Here is a 27494-nt window from a genome sequence, read left to right as displayed (position 1 = left end):
ATCATCCCCATTTTACAGATGACAAAACAGACAGTAGGGAGATGTGAGAACTTGCCCACATTCACACATTAGTGGTGTGGCAAACACATGGAGTCCCGCGGGTGACTGAGAACCCCATGTCCATAACTCATGTGGTTGTTCAGGGCCAGGAGAGACCTCTGATCTACCAGGGTACATCTACTAACGTGGACACCTTCGCTCCTCACGTCGAGATGAGGAATAACATTGGCTCCCATACACTTCTGTGTGAAAAAGTTCTTTCTCCGAGCTTCTTCCTGTAAGTAACTCCCCAAAGCATGTGGCCTAGCTGAGGAGGGAGAGCAGGATTAGCCACCGCACTTAGCACTTGTTCTGGAGCAGGGATGTAGCTGGAAAGGACATGAGCACACTTAAATGCAGTGTGGAAAAGACTGCTGGTCTCTTAAATTTGTGTTGAAATGTTTCAACAACTCTGTTGGAAAAAAACCCTTCCAGCTTACCCTCCCCTATAAAACTGCTTATAACCTCTATATCCATGTATGCACATTTAAAAAGTAGCATATTCCATATGTATGTGAATTGTTATGACAAGTTTTTCATATCTCCTTTTTCTTTACTTCCATATCTTGACACCATTTGAATAACTACTTAATACTGCACTATTTGATATGGCTGCCCTGTGTGGGGGCTTTTTTCACTCCCCTTGTAACAGCACTAGAAACAAAGCCAACGAGTCTTGTTTTTCTTCTTTTGCTTGCTTGTTTTTGAGAATTGTAATTTTTAGAAAAAAGCATATGGTGATTTTATGGCTATTATACATATCGTTAGACAACTTTCCAGAAAGTATACCAATTTATACAGCCATCGTATAAATGTCCAATGTAATTTTGCAAGTGTTATGATTAATAATTTTTATATATCAATACACAAAAAATAGTGTCACAATTGTTTTAATTGGCATTTTAAGTACTATTGTCACTGAGTATTTCAATATTTATTTTTTCTGTGAATTCTCTGGCCATATTCTTTGCCACTAGGTCACTACACAGGTTTTTTCAGCTATACCTGCCCACAAGGGTTTGAAATTGGGGCCATATAGAACTTTCTTTGAACAAACACAGTTATTTTATTGGAAAGGGGCAGATAGTTATGACATTCATGAAAGCGTTAAGCTTCCAGATGGCCAGTTTTACAGCACTTTTTACAGAGGTGATGTAGATTGTAACTGTGGGCTTGTAGAATGTCACCAAGTTGGGCATTGGGAAGGAAGGCTCAGGTGGCTGGGGGGGTGCTCAGCTTACCTTGTGGTCTTTGCCCACAAACTTGAAGACGGGAACCTGGAAGTGCTTTGCGAGGTGGTCCCGTGACGTGTACTGCTTTACTGAGTCATCTGAAACACAGCTAAAGTAGGACAGGAGAGCACGTAAGACTTGATTGTTCAAGCAGAGGTGGAAAAACAATCCAGGCCAACATACGTGGTCCAAGCAGAGGGAAACTGGGTGGAGGAGGCTGGGCTGCACCCAAGCTTTTTGAGAACCAAGGAAAAATGAAATTCCTTTCTGACCCAGCTCTGCTCATGGGCACTGTCCGTCCCAGCTGTCGTTCACTGTGTCCACAAACTGTGCACAAGGACCTCCAGCTAAGTCGATGTATAGAAGCAGTAGCGGTGACAGCAACATTTATTTCAAAGATACCTTTTGACATAAAGGTCTCTTTGTAAGGCTGTATTTTCATTTGCAACATATTGCAGGAATTCTGCATTCTCATACTTTATTATTAGTTTGAAAAGGCTTTTGTTTAACTGGAGCTCATAAATATTTATGGATACTTAATACTTAGTTACCCCTGAAGGGGATTCAAGGGCGAGCAAACCCGAATTCAGAGAGCTGCATAAAGATCCAAGTTTTTTAGTGAATGAATAACTGGTTCTATTGGGGAAAAGTTATTCACCTCCAAATTGTTTTAATACCTCTTTTCCCAAATTTAATACTAAGCTGTAGTTTGACAGGATTTGGGGTTTTAATCTCAGGTCTACAGGGTTAGTTGGGGGGAAAGAAGTATTACAGACTTTCCACTTTGAGGCCAAGGTTTAGTATTTATGAAACTTTTCTCCTTAAAGATTAAAGGCCAAGGATCATGCTGTATCATCTTTTTGCCCTGAATTCTAAATGAAGTTTTTTCTAAGCTTTTTTTTTAAATAGATACCTAATAGTTTCTGTCTACCAGGCCAGGGAAAAAGTGAGGATCAGCTAAAAAGCCAGTGAAACTGGATACTTGCTCCATGTGCTAACAGACCACTTTCTAGTTCTTTACTTGCTCTTTCAGTGCAGTTGAAAACTCCAACAAAATGGTTTAATAGTAAGGCGTCTTGACCTGTATTATTACTATCATCTTACTCCACTGAGCTGAAGAGGATGTAAACATAGAATGCGATTTCTGTTATTTCTTGCATTCATGTATTTATTTTCATCTTCCTGAGGTAAAATTAATTTCTGCCTTCCAATCATGTGCTGTGATAATTCCTGTTGCACATTTAATCTGCGCAGCCTATTCTGCAGGGCACTTCAGAGCGCAGGCGGATGAACGATATGGTCTATGAAATCAAGGAGCATATATAGTCCAGTATTTATAATAAGAACACTGGTAATGCAATATCAAAATGGCACTTCCATCTAAGTGTCTGAGCATTTTAAATTTATCTAAACATAATAACGGGTGGGGAACTTGGAATAAAAAAATAAAAGAAAAAGAATCGAGATGTGCTTACAGAGTATATAATACACACTTGATTTCAAAGGCTTAGCAGAAAATGTAAAATATCTCACTAGTAATTTTTTTTAAAGACTTAAACATAAGTCTTTTTTTTAAGATTTTATTTATTTTATCTTTAGAGGGGAAGGGAAGGAGAGAGGGAGAGAAACATCAATGTATGGTTGCCTCTCGTGAGTCCCCTGCTGGGAACTGGCCTGCAACCTAGGCATGTGCCCTGACTGGGAATCGAACCGCGATCATGTGGTTCGCAGGCCCGCGCTCAATCCATTGAGCTATACCAGCCAGGGCTCACTAGAAATTTTTTATTGACTAGATGTTAGAATAATAATGTTAGAATAATAATAATAATATTTTGGAGAAATTGGGTTAATGAAATATATTACCAAATTTAAATACTATTCTTCTTTTTTTCTTAAAGATTTTATTTATTTATCTTAAGAGGGGAAGGGAAGGAGAAGGGGAGAGAAATATCAATGTATGGTTGCCTCTCATGCGTCCCCTGCTGGGAACTGGTCTGCAACCCAGGAGTGTGCCCTGACTGGGAATTGAACCGCGATCCTCTAGGTCGCAGGCCTGTGCTCAATCCACTGAGCCACACCAGCCAGGGCCTATTATTCTTCTTTAAAAGAGAAAATGAAGCAGAAAGTGCTGTTCCTAGGCAATACATTGCAGAATAGAATGCAGGACAAACTCCGGACCTTGGGTTGGTGTTTGCTGTGATTAAACAATTTAGTTCTGACAACTTCAAGTTCATGTGCTACCAGAAAGGAATGATGATAGATGGATGATACGCCAAAGAAATTGATGATGCAAAAGTTGCCCAATATTTGATTTTGGATTTCAATATGTTTCTTTTTCTGAAGATTAACTTTCTAATTCCAAGGCAATGGTTTGCGTTGGCCGATATGAAATTATTTTGCATTCTCAGAGGATGTGTCAACTAATGCTAGAGGCAGGTGAATCAGATGTGTTAAATATCGGGGGAAACCGGCCTCATTTACATTTAAGCTGAGGACAGTAAATCATCAATTTATAGATGTAAGTGAACTGCATTATGTTTACTTAAGCCTCTGCACTATTATGCTCAATGCTCATTGTTTAATTCATCAGGCAAATATTCAGTGATCCTCATTGTGGGCTCAGCACTGAGGAGGAAGGAGAGGAAGGTTTCTAGTTCAGGTTGGAAGGAATCAGGGAAGACTTCATGAAGGAAATAAACCTCACTGAATCTTGAAGGACCAGTACAAGTCACACATGAAGAAAAGGGGAAGATTTCAGGCAAAGGCAATAACAGGTGCAGAGCCAGGAAAGTATAAGTAACAATAGAGTTGGGGACTTGCTCATAGTTCCCTCTGACATGAGCGGAAACTGGAGAACATAGAAACCAGAGGGTGAGGCACAATGAGCCAGGATGAGAGCTGGACTTTTATCTTGAGGGATTATCTCCCATGCACTGTTACTGTAGTACCCATGACTGCCCCAGAGATGGGACTGTTTGCCTGTATTAAATAGGCTGACACAGCTGTGTTTCTGAGTTCTTGTTTCTACCTTTTAAGCATTTAAATTTATTCCACAGTTTTTTATTTTCTGCTTTGTATGTGCTGAGGGCTGGAAAATGAAATAGTATACCTTCTTAGAACTATCTTAAAAAATGTCCTATCGGTCTGAATAATGAATATACAAAGAAACTTCACAAGTTTTATTGAAATTGCAGATTACATGATTCCCTAGTGAGTTATGATTATACACTTATTTTTGCAAAAGTAAATATGAGGGGCAAAAGAAAACTCTTGATGTTAGAGAAATATTCATTATTTTTGATGGTAGTGATAGTTTCACAATTGTATACATCATAACTTACCAAACTGTACATTTTAAATATGTATATTTATTGTATGTCAATAATAACTGATAAGGCTGTATAAAAAAATTTAAAAGGAACCAAAATGTACTCTCCATCTAAAAGTAAATCAATTCTCTAATCTACTTAGCATTAAGTATATATCTAAAAAATAAATTAATTAAATATGATGCTTCTACTTTTTCTTTTAAAACTTTCTGGAGATTACTTTAAGAAGGCAATAAGTCCAAAGGACTGTAGATCCTTGTGACACCTATGACTGGCCATCCAAACCAGCCCAGAGTGACACATTTTCCATATTCTAAAAACATGCTAAGGAGACTGACTACAGGAATCTGACGCTAGAAGGATTCTTGCTGGTAAACAACTACATTTATCAATCAAAGAAGATCAAGAGCCATTAAAAAGTTCTCAGGTGTCTGGTCAAGATGGAGGTGTAGGTAAACACAGCTTGCCTCCTTGTACAACCGCAGCAAAAATTACAACTAAACTACAAAACAACTATCACCGAGAATCATCAGAAAATCTAGCTGTATGGAAGTTCAACAATCAAGGAATTAAGAAAGCCATGTTAATCCAGATAGGCAGGAGGGGCAGAGACATGAAACAGGCAGTCCCACTCCCATGTGTGGTGGATAAAAATCAGGAGGGAAACCTTAGGAGCAAGGAATCCCAGCCCCACACCAGACCACCCAGCCCAGGGTTCCAGTGCCAGGAAGGTAATTCCCCATAACTTCTGGCTGTGAAAACCAGTGGGAGTTGGGGTGGCAGAAGAAACTATGGGATTCTCAGGTGTCTCCTCTTACAGAGCCCACAAAGGACTTAGGACCTATGCAGACTCACTCCCTCTGGGCTCCAGCACTGGGGCAGCAGCTACAAGGGCACCAGTGCAATAGGGGAAGAAACTGAAGTGTCTGGCATCAGGGCAGGTACTTGGGGCCAACTTCCTCTGGAACAAAACTCCAGAGGCCAGGCAGTGGCCATAGTCCCCTCTCTGAACCCTCCCCCAACAGAGCCACAGAGCAGTGACACCATATCAGAGATTCCATCACCCTGGTTCACAAGGGTTGCTCTGCCCTGGCGATGACCTAAGTCTCTGCCCCATGTAACGTCTAGGTGCACTTTTCTACAATAGGACACACTACTAACAGAGGGGGTCAAAGTAGCTCTACCTAATACATAGAAACAAACCCAGGGAGTCTCCCAAAATGAGGAGACAAAGAAATATGGCCCAAATGAAAGACAGAAAGAAACTCCAGAAAAAGAACTAAGGAAAATGGAGATAAGCAATCTATCAGATGGAGAGTTCAAATCACTGGTTATTAGGATACTCAAGGAACTTATTGGGTACTTTAACAGCATAAAAAAGAAACAGGCAAAAGTGAAGGTTATAGTAAGTGAAATAAAGAAAAAATTACAGGGAATAAACAGTGAAGGGGATGAAGCCAAGAATCAAATCAGTGATTTAGAACATAAGGAAGAAAAACTATTCAATAAGAATAATAATAAGAAAAAAAATCCAAAAAACAAAACCAAAGATACACTAAGGAGCCTACGAGACAACTTCATATATACCAACATTCAAATCATAAGGGGGGGCCAGAAGGAGAAGAGAAAGAGCAAGAAATTGAAAGCTTATTTGAAAAAATAATGAAAGAAAACATCCCTAACCTAGCAAAGGAAATAGACATACAAGTCCAAGAAGAACAGAGAGTCCCAGACAAGATGGACCTAAAGAGGAACACACCAAGAAACATCATAATTAAAATGACAATGGTTAAAGATAAGGACAGAATCTTAAAAGCAGCAAGAGAAAAGCAGATAGTTACCTACAAAGGAGTGTCCATAAACTGTCAGCTGATTTCTCAAAAGAAACTTTTCAGGCTAGAAGGGACTGGCAAGAGATATTCAAAGTGATGAAAAGTAGGAACCTACAACCAAAATTACTCTATCCAGCAAAGCCATCATTTAGAATTGAAGGATAGATAAAGTGCTTCCCAGACAAGATAAAGCTAAAGAAGTTCATCATCATCAAGACATTATTATATGAAATGTTAAAGGGATTTTTATTTAAGAAAAAGATAAAAATGATGAACACTAAAATGACAATAAATTCACAACTATTAACAGCTGAAGCTAAAAAGCAAACTAAGCAAACAAGTAGAACAGAAGCAGAATCATAGATATGGAGACCATTTGGAGGATTATCAGTTGGGAGAGGGAAGGGAAGAATGGGGGAAAATGTGCAGGATTAAGGAGTACAAAATAGTAGGCATAGAATAGACAGGGGGATGTTAAGAACAGTGTAGGAAATGGAGTAGCCAAAGAACTTAACTGCAGGCATTTACAATTCAAAATTATTATTTGGAATTATCATATTCAATATTCTAACCTCAAAGCTGCTTTTATATTTATATCCCTTTTGTCTTGATTAATGACATCCAGGCAGTCGTCTGAGTGAGACCCCTTGCAGTCATTTTTGACTCCCTTGTCCCTCACCAGTTTTCACCTCCAAAATGTCAATGAATGGTTTCTGAACTAATTAAGAGCTCACACGAGCGCCACATTGTTTGGGGTAATTACTGAGTGCACTTGTGCCCCTAGAGGTCAGATGTGAACTGGGAGTAATAAACCCTCTAAGCAGCATAATTACCCATCCTGGATAAGGTAGTACTTCAGGATCTCATCGATCTTGGAAGTGGGCGTGGCAAAACAGCTCTCCACCAGGCTTTCTAAGCCGTTCACGTGCACCAAAGGCTCAATTCCAAAGTACAGGGAGTCTCGAAGCTTGAGGGTGGGCAAAGCTTCCCGGTAAGGTTCTTCAAAGTCATCGTCCTTGAAGATCTCCAGAGTGAATGGGAAGATTCCATGACTGCGGCCCATGATTTCCAGTGGGGCATTTCGAAGGTTGGGCACGTATCCTTCAGAAATGGTGTACAGGCGTGGAAACTCGCAGGTCACCGGGATCAGCAGTTTGCTGGTTCGGATGATGACGTCCCCACTGCTTCCTGGTGTCTGCTTGGGTAAACCTGTCACAAGGTTGCTAGCCACGATCTTGTCATTCACCACCTGAGCCAGGCCAGGGTAAAGAGGAAAGAGATTTTACATTTGTTTCTACAAAGGTTTCCCCCCACCCTTCATAAACATAACAATCTCCAGCCCTGGAAACACGTTAGTGATTCGGTTGCTGAAGCCTGAAGCATTTTAATATTTTTTTACATACTACTTAATGGTCAACCCACACATTCCTTGGGAATATTACTCATAAAACCTGAGCTATGCAGAATTAGCAATTTCAAAGCTCTTATGTTTTAGGAAAGAACAGCTTCTGTATATTATTTTTCTGTAATCCTAGACCTGGTGACTATGCTGCAGTGTGACCTTGTGCTGAGCTCATCCACATGCGGAACTTCCTCTGTCGCACTTACGCACACAATTTCCAACTCATTATATCCAGACTTGTCTGCTCTCCTGTGTATCAGAAAGTGACTCATGGGCATTCCCATGTCATTACCCACAGATTAAACAAACACAACTTGCCTAAAGTGGGGTCACCTTCTCCTCGAATAACCCCTCCATGTCTCACCCAAGTCTAATAGCTCTCTGATTTTGTTTTAGTCAGATTCAATAAATATTTGTTTAATCTAATGATCACGTGGGCCTCTGCATTGATCCCCAGGATCCAGGTTCTCTTTTTTCCATCATCTTGCACACCTCTGATTTCATCATGACAGTACCTGCTTAACCCCAAATGCTCCCCCTGGCACACAAGACACATCTTTGGAACTTTTCCAGTTTCCTTTCCAATACAAATTCCTGGCCTGTGAGGCTTCATTGCCCATTCACCTCAGCATAAGCTTAAGCTCTAGGACTCGCTCATTTGTTTCCCATCTGAAATGCCCTATCTTTTCCTCTCCACCTGTGTGCAAGGTAAACCACATACAGGCTTCCGCCCCAGTGCAAGTCCTACTTGTCTGGGCTGCTCCAGCGTCTTCCCTTTCTGGCTTCCTACAGCACCTGTCATCTAAATCACTATCTCTTTCTTGTAGTTTGTGCGTATTATCATCTCAATACTACTGAAAAACTGGAAATCTTATCTCATGTATCACTGAGACTCCCCAGCACAGGAATGTGTACAGATTCTTGGATAAAGGTATAAAACTTTTACCTCCACCTGGTTTAATGCTTGAACTCACTTGCTACCTCATAAATGGACCACCATCTGCCTCAGTCACTTTCTTCAAGTAAAATAATACTAGTGCTGATACACTCAGGAAAATGTCTACACACAGGGGAGAGACCGGGCTACATGAGAAAAGAAACAGCAGAATTTGTCTTAACCTCTTATCCCCACGGTCACTGTAGGACTGTAGTCAGATGCTCAAAGATACATTTGTTAAATGAATGACATTTGATTTTTTGAAATCCATTCTTTCATATGAAAAGATTTCATCTAGAACACACACAAGCTATACTGCATACCTCTGTCAACTCCCTCCCAAGTAACTGGCTTTTGGTCATTCCCCAAGTGTCCTCCAGGAGGAACCTACATTGACCACTGTGCCACATGTCTTCAGGGAGAAGATGATGTTGACGTGGGTGCCATTGGACACGCCTCGGCAGGAGGCGTTGGTCAGGAAGAGCTCCAGCCCGCCGACCAGGTCCCTGGGGATGCTCACTTCCACGGTGCTGGACTTGCACAACACGGGGACTGTGGCAGAGAGGGGCTGCTGTTAGAACCGAGAGCCTGAATGGGAAGGAGGGGAAGGAAGGCTTCTGGAAGAAATAGTTTCACCAGCGTGCAATTTGAGCTTTTTGTTCTACCCTCCAGGAAATCTATGAGGCTCAAAACAAGCTGATGGATAAAACCAGGACTCCTGACTCCCAAGGCTGTGGTCAAATAATGTTCCTGAAATATGTCATTCCCCAAATGAGGAAATATTGTGTTCAAGTTTCAATTCAAGAGACACTTATTTCAAAGTGTGGCTAACATAACTCCATGGACTGAAGCACCCAAAGGGTTCACTTTTAGCACAAATACAATTTATTGGCAATACAGAAAAACTACTGTTTTGATACAGGCTTAAATTAGATAATGGCACTGCTTTGGCTTCCCTGTTAATTACTGCTCCATAAAACAGGCCACAAAGGAGGTGTCAGCACATCTAGGGAGGAGTTCCAAATTGTCTTTGCACTGTTCACCAGCCATAAACCCCAACTATAAATTCCACTTTAACTTAATATAAAAAGATTGCTTTTCCTCACTGTTCCCATGTTGACTTCTTTTAAGACTCTACAATACTGTACCCTGAAGAGAGTACATATGGGTACTATCAGAAAATATGTGAGGAGAATATCAATACTTGAGGATACATCATACAAATTGTACCGTGAAAGTAAACCAGGGATAGTTGCTCACTGATCTTTACTGGATGAATGAATTAATGGCCTGGACATAACCATGTCTCCAGAAAATAGTTCTCAGAGGATTGTTGATGCAAGTATTGTAAGTGTAGAGAGAAGAATCCATTCTCTAGTGCTTTCAACTTGTTTCATGACCCAATCATCTGTTAGAAAATGGAAGACTGCATCAGCGTCTTACACTTCTAAATGGAGTATTAGTTCTACAATTAGTGACAGAAATTAGAGAAAAAATCAAAGGTAAAAAGGCAAAGGAACCAAATGCTTCAGCAATCCCATTTTGGGGTATTCATCCAACAGAATTAAAAGAAGAATCTCAGAAAGTTGTTTGCACTGTGTTCATGGCGGCACTGTTCACAATAGTCAAGAGGTAGAAGCAACCCAAACGTCCACCAACGAACGACTGAATAAATAAAACGTAGCATACCCATACAACAGAATATTGTCTCACCTTATAAAGGAAGAAAATCCTGTCAGATGCTACTACACGGATGAAACTTGTGCTAAGTGAAATAAACCAATCACAAAAAGACCAACACTGTATAGCTCGGGGAGGGGAAATGGGAAGAGGTTTCACGGGTATAGAGGGCAGGTTTGTGTAGTGGAAAAGTTCTGGAGATCTGCTACCCAACAGTATAAATATACTCAACGCTACTGAACTATCCACTTGAAATTGATTTAGATGGTAGATTTTATGCTATATATTTTTTTATCACAACTTTTAAAACAGCAAAGTCAAGTCAGTTTTTTGGTAATCTTTTCTTAGGAATCTTCTCCTTTGAAGATTCCAGAATGAAGAGGCAGGGATGCATGCCGTGGAAAGAGCTGGCATTTTTCAAAGCTGAGAATCTTGACACTTCCGGATAAGAAAGGTAGGGAGTTGGGGGAGGGGGGGAAGTATGAATCAGAGCAGGGTTGAGCCTGTGCAGGTACTACCTTGGCAGGTGTGGTTATCCTCAGATAGCACCAAGCCCCTGGGGCATTCACACTGATAGCCCCGCTCAGACACCAGGCAAGAATGACTGCAGCCGCCATTGTTGTTGTGGCACCCTTCAATGTCTGCAAGAGAGACCACAAGAAAAGGGAATGGTTTCTGAGGTGGCACTTTGCAGCTAGGCTTATACTTCGCCCATCACAGTATTACTGGGGCCTAATAGTCACTGATACATATAGGAAAGCCCACAAAATATGTTTATTAAATGTTACAGCTGCAAAGATCAATCTTACAACATCCACAGGTCTACCCACCTAAGCTGGTCATTTTGTAAAATGCCCTTGAATCTGGATTTGTCTATTTTTCTCTATGTTTTGGGGAAAGAAGACCCAAGTAGCCATGCATATTCATTTACCTGTTGTTTGTGGGTGCCTTCTCACTACAAGGGCAGAGTTCAGCATGGTCCACAAACCCCCAAACATTTACTATTTGGCCTATACAGACAAATTTTGCTGGCTACTGTGCCAGGGGTAAGATAATAGAAGGGAGAGCTTCCAATCATCCACGATGCACAAGAAAAGGTATCAGCCTATTTCTAGTTATGCTATAAAAAATGATCTTCCTTAAGTCATTTAACTTCTCTGAGTCTCAGTTTCAGTATTTATAAAATGAAGGGTTGGACATGTTCATTCAGGTCAAAAACTGCAAAGCACAAAATGAATTGAAATTCTAAGTTGCCTTAAAGGATTTAAGTACTTTTCAAGGATGCACCAAAATGTTCGGAATGAATATATCTGGCAAGTGTGATTTAGAGTCATTTTAGTTGTGTCTTTTATTCCTCTATGTGATCTATGAACTTTCAAAACAAAACAATAAATATTATTTAAAAATTAAAAAGAGCTTTTTATTTTTAAAAACATGCAATTATCTAACAGACTAGCTAAAGAAACAAATGTTTAGATTATCAATACAATTTATGAATTACAAACATGAATCTTATTCATAAAGTATAACTCATATACTAATTTTATCTTCTGCTAAAATATTTTTCAGTTATGATGATTAGGTTTGAAAATTTAATGAGCATTAACTGTACTATTTCCAATAAAATTCTCATAAATATTTAGCAAAGTTCCTTGTGCAGCATCTCATTTATATTCAAATATGCAAAGATTATTGCATAAAATAATGAAGATTTAAGGAGAATTCAGGACATTACTATTATTCAATAAAATTTAAAGTAGTTTAATATTCTGGTTAATGGTTTCAGTTACTAATGCAAACTTTGTTCCATGGAATAAATTGGGGGTGCCAGCCATAATTTTCCCTTTTGGGGTAGGATCTTATTATTTTGAGTATAACTAGAGTAAAGTAGATTCTTGTAAGCAGTATTATAACTTTATTTTGTCACACATTCGATTATCCTGTGGGACAATCACATGTCCTTAATAATAATAATAATAATAATAATAAAGCCACTTATATCTTCATATAATCTGTCACCAGTTGGGTTTTTATCCCCTCAATTCCAAGTATCATGAGATTCAGACTAAAGTAGAAGTGCTCAAATTTTGGTTGTGATAATTTGCAAGGGCAAAATGTGCCTTAGAGAAGGGCATAATCTAAGTTTCATATATAATAGTAAACAATTTCCACTTCAATTACTTAACATAAATCACTAATTCTATTTTGTTACTTAGTCATATAAAATATGTAAAGCAGTTACACTATTAAAAATAGATATTTTACTCATCTTCAAACAATATTAATTTTCAATAAATGCAAAGCATATGGGGGGGTGGGGGATGGCTTCATGTAAACCAGTTTTCCAAACTGGGAAAAACACGCATCCCACCCCACTGAACCATCTCCAGGAGAGAGACCTGGGAAGGGCCAGCTTTGAAAGCACCCAGATGGTTCTCCTCAGCGGGGAAGTTTGAGAAAAACTGCTGCAAGCCATCTGTTGTTTCCTGCCCAGGTTACCTTGCTACTGCAGGTGTGCTCCTTGGCATCAAGGTATAGGTGTCACCTTGAAGTTAGCTACTTAGAAATGCAACATGTTAGCCTGACCCCAGACATACCAAATCAGATTCAGCATTCAAACAAGAGCCTAGGGGATTCATGGGCACACCAGACTTTGAGAAACACAGAATACCTATTTTAATTTTCCAAGTTAAAAAGGTGGCTCTTAACCTCTTACTAAGTGCCACTTCCTCCTATGAAATCTTGGAGACAAGATTAACAGTGAATTCTATCTGCAAGCAATCTCGACGATGATGAAGCCCTTCTGTGACTTCCTTACACATCCGAACTGTTACTCCTGTCTAACAGTGGGCAGTTTCAAGAGCATCAAAGAATAAGCCCATGGCCTTGACCTGGGTTCCTGATGTGAATTCCTTCTTACCCATTCTCACCTTCACAAGTCTTGCCATCACTTCTTAGCACACGGCCAACCCCGCACTCGCAGCGAAATGAGTTTTTGAGGTTTACACAGATCTCACTACAGCCGCCATTGTTTAGTTCACATTCATTCACGTCTATAGAAAAAAAAAACATGCCATTTACATTCTGCTGAGCAACTCGATCTTTTTACCCCCTTGGCAGAACCCCACATATTTTCACATCACACTTCCCACAGCCCAACTCCCTCTCCGAGATCCAGTATAATCCAGTATAATAACCTGAGCTCCTCAGCCAAGTTATTTTCTATCTGCCTTCTGCTGGAGTGGAGGGCATCCACTTGTTTACCAATTCCCTCCTAAGGGCAAAACTGTGGGGGAAATGAAGTTCCTTTTTTTTTAAACCTGGGTTCACCTATTTATTTGTATTGGCGAATCTTACTTCCTCCACTGAGTTCCTGAAGATTTTCTAAATAAATACAAACTTATAAACCAAACTGTGTTTTAAATGCATTAAATGAACTTCCATTGCAGAAGAAAACATCTTCTTAATGTTTTCTTAAGTAAGTTCAAGACAAAATTTTCATGGCAATTTTATGCCATACATGAACACCTCCCTCAAAATCTCCTTTAAATATTGGGATATTCCTAAATTGTAATTAAACAGTAATGGTTAAATCAATTTAACAATCTGATGAAAGATAGGGACTCTTGCCTTAAAAAAAAAAAGCACAATTGGCCACAAATGTTTACCCCCTTCCTTCCACAAACAAAGGGATGGAAGCTTGTGAGCTGAATTTGTCACGGCTTGGATATAGGACCTAAGCTAGGGACTGGGATTTAAACAACCATGAGATGACAGGAAGCATGGCCCTGGGCCCAGGAGAGGAGATGGCTGGGACTAAAACTGTGTCTGGGACCCTAGCAAAGGTGTCCCCACAATGAAATGGAGCGCAAGACCTTTGCCCCAAAGCTCCGGGAAGCACTGAGGAGGCTCTCTGCCTGAGGTTCTAGGAGAGAAAAAGCTGGCCCTGTCATGGTTGAAGTATTAACTACACACTTTGCACATGGGGTGGGGATGTCGAAGCTGAGAAACTGATGTAGAACTTGGCCTGTACCGGTGGAGCTTCTGTGAGGCCTGACAGAGTATCCGAAGCTGCCTATAAAACTTCCCTAAAGCTGGGAGTAAGATTAGAAGCCACCCACCCCAATAAAACAATTACATCAGAAGATGGTCCACCATAAAACATTAAAAATGAGGAAATGATCTACTATAAGAGGGAGTTGATAAGATAACAGACAGGAGGTTTTGAACTGGAGATAAATGGAATAATCTAGAAAAATCCATAACACAGGCCTTTTAAAAATCACCATAAAGATAAAAAAAGAAGCCTAATACCCAAAATAAGGGTGTAGAAGGACAAAACAGAACTGGAAACAAGTATGTAGAACTTAAAAATATAGTCAATAAGATTAGAATCTTTGGTGGATGGTAAGAGGGGCCGGGAGCCATCCTGGGTGTGGCCACGCGGGTGCTTGGGGTCAGGCCTCTGTATTAAGCTTGGACTACTTACCTTGAGACTGATTTTTTTATGTGTAGGAGAAATAAGCTTCTACTTATTTAAATCATTGTTATTTGGGGTCTATTGTTATTTACAGGCTGACTTAGATACTATACCCCAGCAATTCCACTTTTATAGGTGCATCCTATAGAAAATTTCACACATGGGGTAAGGTATAATTTTTATGTTAATGGTAGGAACACACAAAACAATGCATATTGTTATAAGGTACATACACAAATAATAAAAGCATAAAAACAGGGATCAGAAGAAAATGCACTAACTTTGAAACAGTGATTCCCCCTGGAGGATGCGAGAGGGAAATGAGATGGAGTGAGATGACTTGACTTGTACTTGTAAAATTTTATTTTCAAAAAGAAAGAAAAATTGAACTATAGTCAAATCTGTGTATATGTGAGTTTGTTATATTTTCCTATACTTTTTCTTTCTGCCTGAAAAAAATACACAATTTAAAATAAATCATTAAAGTTATATTACATTTTTTAAAAAAAAGCTAGGGGTATATTGAAACATGCACATAAACTTAAAATCTGCTTCTAACTTTAGAGAATTCATGATCTCCCTGAAACTGATAGACAGACCACAGTCAGGAACTGGGACTTTTCCCTGTGTATGGATAGGCAAAGATGACCAAGATAAATTGTTAAGCAAGAGACATGGATGATGTGTATGATATTCAACCTTTGGTGTAAAAAAGGGGGGCAATAAATAAATATATATATGTACTTGGATTTTTATATCTCTCTGAAGAAAGCCTGGAAACACATGTAAGAAAATAATACAAGAGACTTCTGGGCAAGATGGAGGTGTAGGTAAACACACCTTGCCTCTGCGTACAGAAACAGCAAAAAATACTGCTACTCTACAATACAAATAAAACTCAGAATTATTAGAAAACCAAGCAGTGTGGAAGCCCAACAACCAAGGATTTAAAGAAACCACATTCATCCAGATAGGCAGGAAGGGCAGAGATGTGGAGAGGTGTGGAGATGGGAATGGGCAGTCCCACATCCGTATGTGGTGGATTAAAAATGGAAGGGACACCTCAGGAGTGAGGGACCCAAGCCCCAGTCCAGACCACCCAGCCCAGGGTCCCAGCAGCATGAAGATAACCCTCAATACTTCTTACTGTAAAAACCAGTGGGGATTGGGGCAGTAGAAGAAACTGCATCTTTGTAAAGGGCCTGGAATAGACTTAGGACTCATGCAGACTCACCCTAGATTCAGCACCAGGGTAACAGCTGGAAGGAGACCAGTGGCATACAAAGAAAATATGAAGTGTGAGTGCCAGGAGACGGCTCCCTCTGGGAAAAACTCCAGAGGCTAGGCAGTGGCACTGTCCTCTCTGTGAGCGGACAGAGCAGTGGCACGGGTTGCCCTGCCCTGGAGATTACCTAAGTCTCTGCCTCACACAACTTAACAGGTTTGCTAAGACAGGGAGTCAAAGCAGCTCCACCTAATACACAGAAACAAACACAGGGAGACTCCCAAAATGAGGAGACAGAGAAACATGGCCCAAATGAAAGAGCAGAACAAAACTCCCAAAAAAGAACTAAACAAAATGGAGATAAGCAACCTATCAGATGCATAGGTTATTAGGATGGTTATCAGGATGCTCCAGAAACGCACTGGGTACTTCAATGCTATAAAAAAGACCCAGGCAGAAACGAAGGTTGCATTAAGTGAAATAAAGAAAAATCTACAGGGAACCAACAGCGGAGAGGATGAAGCCAAGAATCAAAACAACGGTTTGAAACACGAGAAAGAAAAAATCATTCAATCAGAACAGTGAAAAGAAAAAAATAACTTTAAAAAAATGAGGAAAGGTTTAGGAACCTCTGTGACATCTTTAAATGTACCAACATCTGAAGAGGAAGAGCAAGAAGTTAAAAACTTATTTTAAAAAATAATAAAAGGAAACTCCCCTAATTTGGTGAAGAAAATGCACATACAAATCTAGGAAATACAGGGAGTCCCGAACAAGATGGACCCAAAGATGACCACACTAAGACACATCATAATTAAAATGCCAAAGGTTAAAGATAAAAGATAATCTTAAAAGAAGCAAGAGAATAGCAGAGAGTTACCTACAAAGTAGTTCCCATAAGACTGTCAGCTGATTACTCAAAAGAAACTTTGCAGGCAAGAAGGGACTGGCAAGAAATGTTCAAAGTGGTGAAAGACAAGAACCTAGATTACTCTATCCAGCAAAGCTATCATTTAGAATTGAAGGGCAGATAAATTGCTTCCAAGAGAAGGTAAAGTTGAAGGAGTCCATCATCACCAAGCCCTTATTATATGAAATGCTATAGGGAATTATGTAAGAAAAAGAAAAGATAAAAACGATGAACATTAATGGACATTAAAATGGCAATAAATTCACAACTATCAATAATTGAAGCCAAATAAACTAAGCAAACAAACAGAACAGGAACAGGATCATAGTAGATATGGAGATCATTTGGAGGGTTATCAGCTGGGAGGAGGAAGGAGGAAAATGGGGGAAAAGGTGCAGGAATTAAGAAGCACAAATTGGACTTTCAGCCAGGATGGCGGCATAGGTAGATGCACGTTGCCTCCTCGCAAAACCAAAAGAAGGACAATAATAAATTTAAAAACAAAAATAACCAAAACTGCCAAAAAACCAAACTGTATGGAAGTATGACAACCAAGGAGCTAAAGAAGAAACATTCATCCAGACCAGTAAGAGGGGCAGGGACGAGCATACAGTGCAAAGAGGAACTGTGGCAAGGTGGTGGCTGGCAGACTGGGCAAGCTGGGGCAAGCTGGCCCCTGATGAAGTTGGTGGTCCCACATTTGCCTTCTGGTAAACCAGGAGGAACAATTAAGGAGCAAGACAGACCATGAAATACAGGGTTCTAGCATGGGGAAATAAAGCCACAAACCTCTGACTGAAAAAAAAATTTGTGGGAGTTGTGGTGGCAGGAGAAACTCCCAGCTTCACAGAAGAGTTTGTTGGAGAGACCCTCAGGGTCCTAGCACATACACAAAACCACCCACCCAGGAATCAGCACCAGAAGGGCCCAATTTGCTTGTGGGTGTCGGAGGAAGTGACTGAAAGCAAAAAAAGCTGAGAAGGCAGCACTGTTCCCTCTTGGACCCCTCCCCTACATACAGCACCACAATGGAGAGACCAGGCTTGCTCTGCCCTGGCAAATAACTAAGCCTCTGCCCTATACTACATAACCAGCATGCCAAGACAGAAAAAAGATAGCCCAAATGAAACAGCAGATCAAAGCTCCAGAAAAAATACAACTAAGCGATGAAGAGACAACCAACCTATCAGATGCACAGTTCAAACACTTGTAATCAGGATGCTCACAGAAATTATTGAGTATGGTCACAAAATAAAAAAAGAAGTGAAGGCTATGAAAAGTGAAATAAAGGGAACAAACAGCAAAGGGAAGAAAACTGGGACTCAAATCAATGGTTTGGAGCTGAAGGAAGAAAGAAACATTCAACCAGAACAGAATAAAGAAACAAGAACTTAAAAAAATGAGGAGAGGCTGAGGAACCCCTAGGACAACTTTAAATATTCCAACATCCAAATCATAGGCATGCCAGAAGGAGAAGAGGAAGAGCAAGATATTGAAAACTTATTTGAACAAATAATGAAGGAAAACTTCCCCAATCTGGCAAAGGAAGTAGACTTCCAGGAAGTTCAGGAAGCTCAAAGAGAACCAAAGAAAATGAACACATGGAAGCACACACCAGGGCACATCATAATTACATCAGCCAAGATTAAAGAAAAGGAGAGAATCTTAAAAGCAGCAAGGGAAAAGGAGAGAGTTACCTACAAAGAAGTTCCCATAAGACTATAAGCTGATTTCTCAAAAGAAACCTTGTAGGCAAGAAGGGGCTGAAAAAAAGTATTCCAAGTCATAAAAGGCAAGAACATATATCCAAGATGACTCTGTCCACCAAAGCTTTCATTTAGAATGAAAGGACAGATAAAGTGCTTACCAGATAAGGTCAAGTTAAAGGAATTCATCATCATCAAGCCCTTATTCTATGAAATGTTAAAGGGATTTATCCAAGAAAAAAATTTTTAAAAAAACAAACAGTAAAATGGTAACAAACTCACAACTACCAATAATCGAACCCCCAAAAACAAAAATAAAAATGAACTACGCAAACATCTAGAACAGGAACAGAATCACAGAAATGGAGAGCACCTGGAGCGTTATCAGTGGTGGAGTGGGAGGGAGAAAGAAGGGGAAAAGGTACAGAGAATAAGTAGCATAAATGGTAGATACAAAATAGAATAGTACCAGAAATGGAGAAGCCAAAGAACTTACATGTACAACCCATGGGCATGAACTAAGGTGGGGCAATGCTGATGGGTTGGGGGTACAGGGTAAAGGGGAATAAAGGGGAGAAAAATGGGACAACTGTAATAGTATAATCAATATTTTTTTTAAAAAAGAAGCACAAATTGTTAGGTACTAAATAGACAGTTAAGAACAGTATAGGTAATAGAGTAGCCAAAGAACTTATATGCAAGACCTATGGACATAACTAAGGGGGGAACTGCTGGTAGGAATGGGGGTATCAGGTGGAGTGGGGCAAAGGGGAAAAATTGGGTCAACTGTAATAGCATAATCAATAATACATATATTTTAAATATTTAATTAATTTATTTTTAGTGAGAAGGGAAAGGAGGGAGAAAAAGAGGGAGAGAAACATTAAAGGGTGGTTGCCTCTCACGCACCCCCAACTGGGGACCTGGCCCGCAACCCAGGCACTTGCCCTGACTGGGAATCGAATCTGTGACTCTTTGGTTCACAGGATGGCATTTAATCCACTGAGCCACACCAGCCAGGGAAATAAAGTATATATTTAAAACAGAAAATAATACAAGATTTTACTTTGAATAGGGTGGTTAGGAAATGGAACAAATGGGAGAGCGTAACATCTCACTGTATACCTTTCATGCTGTTGAATTTAGGTACTATTTAAATATATTATCTATTCTAAGTTATGTTAAAATAAAGGCAAAGAAGTAAATGAATCAGACTAATTGTGGTGATCACATTGTAAGGTATATAAATGTCAAATTTCTATGTTGTACCTGCAAAACTAATGTAATATTATATGCCAATTATACTTAAAAAACATAAAGAAGAGAAATAAATGAAGAAGTCCTGCCTTAAAATAAAGCCAAGCCCTGACTAGTGTGGCTCAGTTGGTTGGAGCATTGTCCCACAACTGAAAGGTTGAAGGTTCAGTTCCCCGTCAGGGCACATACCTAGGTTGCAGGATTTAACGCCCTGCCCAGGTGCGTGAGATTCCCTGGTCTGGGTGCGTACATCCTGGGCTGCACCTACGACCACCAGTCCTCCCATGCAGGGGAGGCAAACAATCAATGTTTCTCTCTAGCGTCAATGTTTCTCACTCTCTCTCCTTCTCTCTCTAAAAAAGGCAACAAAAAATGTCCCTGTGTGAGGATTTTGTTCTAAATCCACTGGAGTCTGCACACAAAACATTCATCACATTAAAGGGAAAAGAGATTATCTTCAACTGTGGGTTTTCCAACTCTATTTTCTTCCGATTCCAGACAACAGAACCAGAGCATGTACTCAGTTAAATGACTGGATCTCCTACAAGTAGACTGACTCCCCTTTCACGCACTCAGAGAAACCAAAATTATATTTACGAAGCTGTAGGAGGATGTTCTTAGACAATTCTAGACCCAGCTGTCCAACAGAAACACAAATAAAGCCACACAAGTAATTCAAATTTTTCTAGTAGTAGTACTTAAAAATTTCTTGAAAGAAATTGATAAAATTAATTTTAATATTATATTTTATTTAATCCAGTATATTCATAATATTTCACTTCAACATGTACTTTATTTAAAAATTATTAATGTTTTACATTTTTTAAACTAGTCTTTGAAATCCAGTGTGTATTTCATACTTATATAGCATGTCTCAATTTGGATGTTAAATTTTCATGAGAAATATTTTTTTCTGTATAGAGTCATAACATTTACAGTTGGCTACTCAAGTTTTTCCAAACAGTTTCAGTTTTCCAATTACTGAATCAAGTATCAATTTTTAAATTAAAATTAAGTAAACTCCAAGTTCAAATCTCTAGTTAAAGTAGTCCCATTTCCAGAGCCCCGTAACCATACCTGGCAACTGACTCCTGAGCTGTAGGGCGCTGTTACCGACTATGCCTAAACATGGCATAAAATTGTCTTGAGGCTTTAGTTATGAACCAAAAAGGCAAACACCATTCCAGGTGTTCAGAGACACAAACTGGAAAAACGATGGAGCTCTGAGTCAGGAGGAGTATGTCATTCGTCCCTTTGATGTTAGTAGCCTGTTTCCACTTCAAGGTTAGTTTCTTACCGAAGCAGGTCTGCTGGTCAGGGCCCAGCACGGTGCCTGGAGCGCACGTGCACTCACTGGGGCCCAAGCAGCTGCCGTGGCAGTCCTCATCGCAGATGTCATAAAAATCTACGGAAGGACAAAGATGGCTTCTGTGAGGGACAGGACCAGCGGACACGCTCATTCATGAATTAAATCTACCAGCTTCTAGCCAACATCAAGAGAAGTCTCCACAGTGGAATACAATTTGGTTGTAAAAAAGAAAAAAATTACCTTTTGAGACAGTATGGATGGACTTGGAGAACATTATGCTAAGTGAAATGAGCTCATCAGAGAAAGACAAATACCATATGATTTCACTCATATGTGAAATCTAAACCACAATAAAAAAAACGAGAAATCACACTGTTCAGGGATTACATAAACCCAGTGGAAAGAGACACAACCCAGGGATGTACTTGTCATTCAGATCAGTGATTCCCGACTTCAGATCCACAGGCTCTTGTCTGGTCACAGAGTTTCTGCAAATCTAAAACCTGGCCAAGCATGAGTTATAGATTCAACAAACATTACCTCCTACTTTTCCTATGCATGCTTTTTTAAATGTATACAGATTTTGATAGGGGATTGTGACACAAAACTTTATTTAAAAGTATTATTAACCTAAAGTAATTTTCCCCATATGATTAAAAAAAAATCAATGGATACTAAGCACAATGCTATCACATAGATGGCTAATATATATTTTAAAAAGGGGTCCTCCACACTTAAAAAGGTTAGAAATACACTACTTAGATAACCTAAATTATCATTTCATTTTCTTTTAAAAAATTTATTGTATTTTTCCATTAGTATTTAGTTCCCTTATATTCTCCTCCCTCCCTGCACCACCACACTATTGTCGTGTCTGTGAGTCCTTCTTCCTTTTTGGTCAATCCCTCCATCCCTGACCTCTCTCGCCCCTGCCACATTCAACTGTTACCCTGCTATCTACGAGTCTGTCTCTATTTTGCTTGTTAGTTCAGTTTGTTCATTAGATTCCACATATGAGTGAAATCATATGGTATTTGTCTTTCTCTGACTGGCTTGTTTCACTTAACATAATGTTCTCCAGGTCCATCCACACTGTTGCGAAGGGTAAAACTTCTTTTTTACGGACGAGTAGTATTCCACTGAGTAAATGTCCCGTAGTTGTTTTATCCACTCATCTACTGATGGACTTGGGCTGCTTCCATATCTTGGCGATTGTAAATAATGCTGCAATGAACATAGGGGTGCTTATGTTTTCTCAAATTAGTGTTTTGGGTTCATTTCCTAATGTTTTGTTTGAATGAAATGAAGACAAAATAAACAGAAATGATCAAAGTCATAGCTCCTTTCCCTTCCTATTCTCCAGGAATGTCTCAGAAATTTAGGAAGAGATCTCAGAAATCACAATCCTGAGGAATACGTGGCTCTAAATCCATGTTACTCAGACTCTGGGATACGACCATGCCTGAGTTTCACATGGCACTTTTCTTTTTGATGTCTTGAGGAGGGGAGGACAAGGAACACAGGGAAGATACTCACGACCACAGTAGACGTGGAAGCAGACACTGGGCTTGGTCAGACGGTACACATAGTAGCCTCCAGGGCAAGCCTTGACCTGCACGGTGGTGTTCCAGAGGCAGCAGTTCCCGTTGAAGCTCGCACAGGCCTGGCGCTGCACAATGCCATCACCCTCTAGAGGGTGGCTGCCATTGAGCCAGACAGGCGCATGGGTTCCACAGTGGTTCTCTGGTATGCAAAAGGTGGGCATGGCATCTCCTGCCATGCCTGTGAAGCGGTACCACTCCCCGTCCACGTGGTTGTCACACAGAGGGGGGCCTTCAGACTCTTCAAACTGGTGGTCAGTGTTCCTCCAGGGCTCATTCAGACTGATGTAAGCAGAACAAGGATCCGGAGCTGGAAGTGGAGAGAACACTTCACAGGGTGCGATACATCCAATCCCTGAGACAACTGCCTGAGCCTACCTTCTGGGTCTTGCATTTTGGCTATCTGGGACTCAGAAAGAAATAATCTAAAGTCCCCAAAAGCAGTTGTTTAAGATTCCCCAAGCTGACTTAAACATGTTTCCCAAATGCCTTTTACAAAATTATTTCAAATCTCTCTAAGGTTTAGCGTTAGCATTGGGCTAAACGTTATCCACAGAAATCAACTGATGGAAGGAGAGTCGTTTAGAAGAAGGGAGGTTGGGGTTACAGTCTCGCTGAACTCTGCTCTGGCAGACAGTATTTTGAGCGTTGCCTTCACACCTGGAGGCGATCCTTCCCGGAAGCAGTGAATGAACTCGGCATCCAGAGGAAGGTGACGAGGTGTAGAAGGAAGACTTAAATAATCTACTCGGGAAGAAGCTGAGAACTGCAGTTTAAAGAAGACTGGAGAATGTGCATGTTATTTTTCAAACGTCTGGACTGGGCTTGTGGAAGAGGAGTTAGGTATTCAGTTTACAGGGTCAAGAACAAATCGTTATGGGGAAGCACATTTTGTTCAGCTGTCTAGTAACTGAAAGGCATCACAGCGAGGTAAACTGCGCATCTTCGGAAATTTTCGAAAAGTATTTGTATAGTCATTTGTAAGCAAAATTGTACCCGGAATTTTGCACTAGTGGAAAGTTTGGCTTGATAATGAATGTGAGGAACTCATCCCACTGAAAAGGAAACAGCCCCTGGCACATGTCAGCCCTCGTGAAACACATGGAACACTGGCAAGTGGTCACCAAAGACAGTCTCAGAGTGAGTATGTGCCAGCAGCTCATTGAAAATATCACGAACTTTGTATATTCGCAACTGGCCAGGGCATCACCGTGTCTAATGGGGCAGAATTTTTCTGGAATGCATTCTTGGTGTATACCCCGCAGGGACAAGCATCTCATCAAAAACATTTTAATGATCAAAGACATCAATATTCCCAATGTTCTCCCTGCTTCCTTCAACTTCAGGAAAACATTGAATTAACGTAGGCAAGTTGTCTGTATAAAGAAGCCATAAAACCAAGAAATTCCAGAAAGGAGCACTAGCCAGGGAGTGCTACCCTTCTCCTGCGTGTCAAGCTGATTAACCGGCACTGCAGGCAGGGAACTCACACTAAGCCAACCCAGGTTGTGGGCAGGAGTTTTGGTTTTAGCTGATAACGCACAATAATTAAATGCAGCTGGGGTGTGATCGCAAAGTCTAAGCTGTCTAGAAGGTATGTTGGATTTTTCCAGTCTACATTTCAAACTCGAGTTTACCCTCTACACTTGACCTGCGTGTAGAGGAGGGTGCAGCCTCCTGCCCACGGCCCCAGCGGGCACGTGGCAGTTCGGGGCAGGAAATAAGTCGGATGCTGCACTTTCTGGAAATAACACACTTGCTGAGTTGCACTTGGCGGAGCAACCCTCTCCTTTAGAATGTCCCGGAGGCCTCGCGACAAGGCCCTAGATCAAAGCTCAGTGTCCCCAGGGGAAGGAATGTCCTCAGACAGGCTTTCCTCTTCTAAGGGAAAAATTCCCTCATCTGCTCTCCCAGCTGTGGGTTTCCAGGGCGATTTCACAGGTGATTATAAATTCATAGAAATATTTGTTTGGTTCTTTTCCTTGACTCTCATTTTATAAGAACTGGTTAGGTACTCAGCTTTTAATGGCTTTTACAGAAATTCCCAAACTTCCCTCAATAACTGTTTTATGATTTATAATGTTTTTCCTTCAATTTAACTATCATTTCTTGTGCTGTCTGTTAAAAGTTCACTCCCTTTTCTGCTGTAGGTCATGGCACAAACAAGACAAAGTTTCCTACGAATTCCTGTAAAGTAAATAAATAATCTTTTTAAAGTTATCCCCCCAATATTCCTAACGTTAAATGTACCCACTCACCTCCACCCTCTTTTAAGGCAGTAATTCAACCCTTTGGTGACCTGTTAATCCCGTTTCCGGCCTGTCAGCCCGGAGCAGGGGACTCGGTATTGTGCCCGCGGCGTCCAAAACTGCTGACACGTACGCGCCTCAGACGCGAGAGCTTCAGAAAGAACAGCCCCGTGGTTTCCTTTCAAAGGTCGAGTCAGTGGGCCTCGGCCTGCCAGAAAACTCCTCTGCCTTTACCAGGACGTCTGCCTGCCAGCCATCCAGCAGGCCACCCTTCTGGGGTCCCCACAATGGGGACGCGGGGATATCTGTGCACCCCAGGCTCCGCACCTCGTGGTGGCCAAGCGCGGGGCCCAAGGGTAGTGTGAACATCCCAGCACTTTTGTCCCCGGGTTTGCAGAACCAGAATCCCCAACCCTCCAGAGTGCTTGCCCTGGGTGCTGCCCCTCCCATCAGGCTCAGTCCCGGACGCCCCTCTCTCCCCTTCCCTCTCCCCTCCTGTTTTCCCTACTCTCCCACTTGGCTCCCCACTTCACCCTCCTCTTCTTTGCCTTCTTTACTTCCTTTCTTTCACTTGCCCTCTCTTCCCAGGGCAAGCATTCCCCGGTCCCTCAGTACAGACACCCGGAGTTATCCTTTTATCTTTCTTTGGGCCAGGAGTCAAACCTCCCAGGAGGGCTGGGGGCGGGCGGGGGGAGGGGCAGGGCGGGGAGGAAATCTGGGGAGGGAGAAGGCGTGTGATTGGGAGGCGCGGGAGGCCCCTCGGGAGAGGAAGAAAGGAGAGACTGGGAAAGGGAGCGGAGTTGAGGGGGCGGGGGCTTTTGCTTAGGAGACCGTTGGTTAGTTGTGGGCAGCAGATGCTGGGTGATTAAACTTAGCTCAAGCTTATCTTTTTTACTAGACTATTAAAAACAGTTTTAGATTTAGAGGGTAATGGAGAAGATAGTACAAAGCGTTCCCACGTACCCCACACCTGCTTTTCCCTATTATGATCCATCATACGCGGTACCTTTGCCACAATTAATGAACCAGTGTTAACACATTATTATTAACTCAAGTACACAGTTTATTTAGATATTCCTCATTTTATTGTCTTTGTCTAGCTCTGTTCTAGGAACATTACATTTAGTTTTCATGTCCTTAGGGTCTCAAGCCTATTTCTAGTGTGTCTGCTTAACGGTAATGGAGCGAGGCCTGACTTGGGGGTCAACAAAATGCTGAGCTACTTGAAAACGCCAAGAAGGAATGTTCTCTCCTCTCAACCTCCTCTCACACTCTCCCAATTAGAACTTAAACTCCATTGGAAAAGGGAGAGGGACATTTGTTAGTAACTGGAATTGAAACTTCAGCTTGTTGGCCAGTTTTGTGTCGGCCTGAGGAGGAAGGCGGTGTAAGCCTCGCTCAGCCTGTGCACAAAGCCGTGCTCTCAGATGCCAAGACCAAGAAGTTTAATTGATCAGATCTGTGCCTTTCACGGAGCTATAGCGCGCAATTAGTCCCTTGGAAGCACTAAAGAAAAAGGTCTATCCTCCACTCTAAACATCACCTTTTTTGCTCTTAAAGTTATAACTATAAAAGTGCCTCAAATATAGAGAGGTTAGACCTCCTTTCACACATACCATAAGCAACGTTTAGCTAGTGGGAAGCTGCTGGAAATGGCTGATCCAAGGAAATTTTGGCCGCCCAGGCAAGAGGCTAAGAGGACCATGAAACAGAAATTCTCTGAAAATACATCTTCATAGGTTATCAATGACTTTTGTTACACTATTGTAGACCCAGTATTTCAGATGCTAGAATATAGCGCTTAATAATCTGTACATAACAGTACTTTCCCACAACAAAAAGTTCAGGATGCCGAGTGCAGGAGGCTGGCTGACTCACCCATGGGTGCTGCAGGTGTAATCGCGATGAGGAGGCCGGTGAGGAGCAGCAGTGGAGGCATCCTTCTGGGTCAGCCACCAGCAGCAGACTGGACACTCCTCTTAATTTCAGTTTCCCTTTGTCCCCTTCTTTCTCAGAGCACTTTTTAAAAAGCCTCAAGGCTCTGGTGAAGAAAGACTTTTCAGTGCTGGTTGGGGCTTTATCGGAGGAAAAGGATGAGTAAGATAAGGTGTCCATTGCTCTGGCCTTGACCCTGCACAGAAGCACTGCTTTCCACTGTCGACAGGGTCACTTTATTGATATTTTTCTTTGGGGAAAAAATACTCACAACCCCTCATCCTCCTATTGTTTTCACTTGAGAATTCCCTGCCACAAGGCCTCCTGTATCTTATCCAGAAGGGAACTGTAAACGAGGGACGTCCCCTCAC

General features: G+C 41.1%; 1 protein-coding gene across 3 annotated transcripts in view; it reads right to left on the bottom strand.

Annotated features, from left to right (window-relative positions):
* Window positions 1-27234, bottom strand: part of OIT3 (oncoprotein induced transcript 3) — a 28120-nt gene extending 886 nt beyond the window's left edge. Inside the window, exons 1-8 of one of the 3 annotated variants that reach the window (XM_037055861.1) lie at window positions 27067-27233; window positions 22875-23249; window positions 21327-21434; window positions 13382-13504; window positions 10970-11092; window positions 9163-9323; window positions 7266-7681; window positions 1281-1380 (exon numbers count right to left, since the gene is read on the bottom strand). In XM_037055861.1, the coding sequence (XP_036911756.1) occupies window positions 1281-1380; window positions 7266-7681; window positions 9163-9323; window positions 10970-11092; window positions 13382-13504; window positions 21327-21434; window positions 22875-23249; window positions 27067-27127 (1467 nt within the window). In that variant the 5' untranslated portion in view covers window positions 27128-27233. Of the gene's footprint in view, window positions 1-1280; window positions 1381-7265; window positions 7682-9162; window positions 9324-10969; window positions 11093-13381; window positions 13505-21326; window positions 21435-22874; window positions 23250-25197; window positions 25271-27066 lie in introns of those variants that run through there. The other 2 variants (XM_037055863.1, XM_037055862.1) reach the window with 2 other exon arrangements.
* Window positions 27235-27494: the final 260 nt, after the last annotated feature.

Source organism: Sturnira hondurensis, unplaced genomic scaffold (assembly GCF_014824575.4).
Source record: "Sturnira hondurensis isolate 20B ecotype Veracruz unplaced genomic scaffold, ASM1482457v3 Scaffold0008761, whole genome shotgun sequence".
NCBI classification, from domain to species: Eukaryota; Metazoa; Chordata; class Mammalia; order Chiroptera; family Phyllostomidae; genus Sturnira; species Sturnira hondurensis.
The sequence above is the reverse complement of the archived record's forward strand: the minus strand, read 5'-3'. Positions and strand labels throughout refer to the sequence as shown.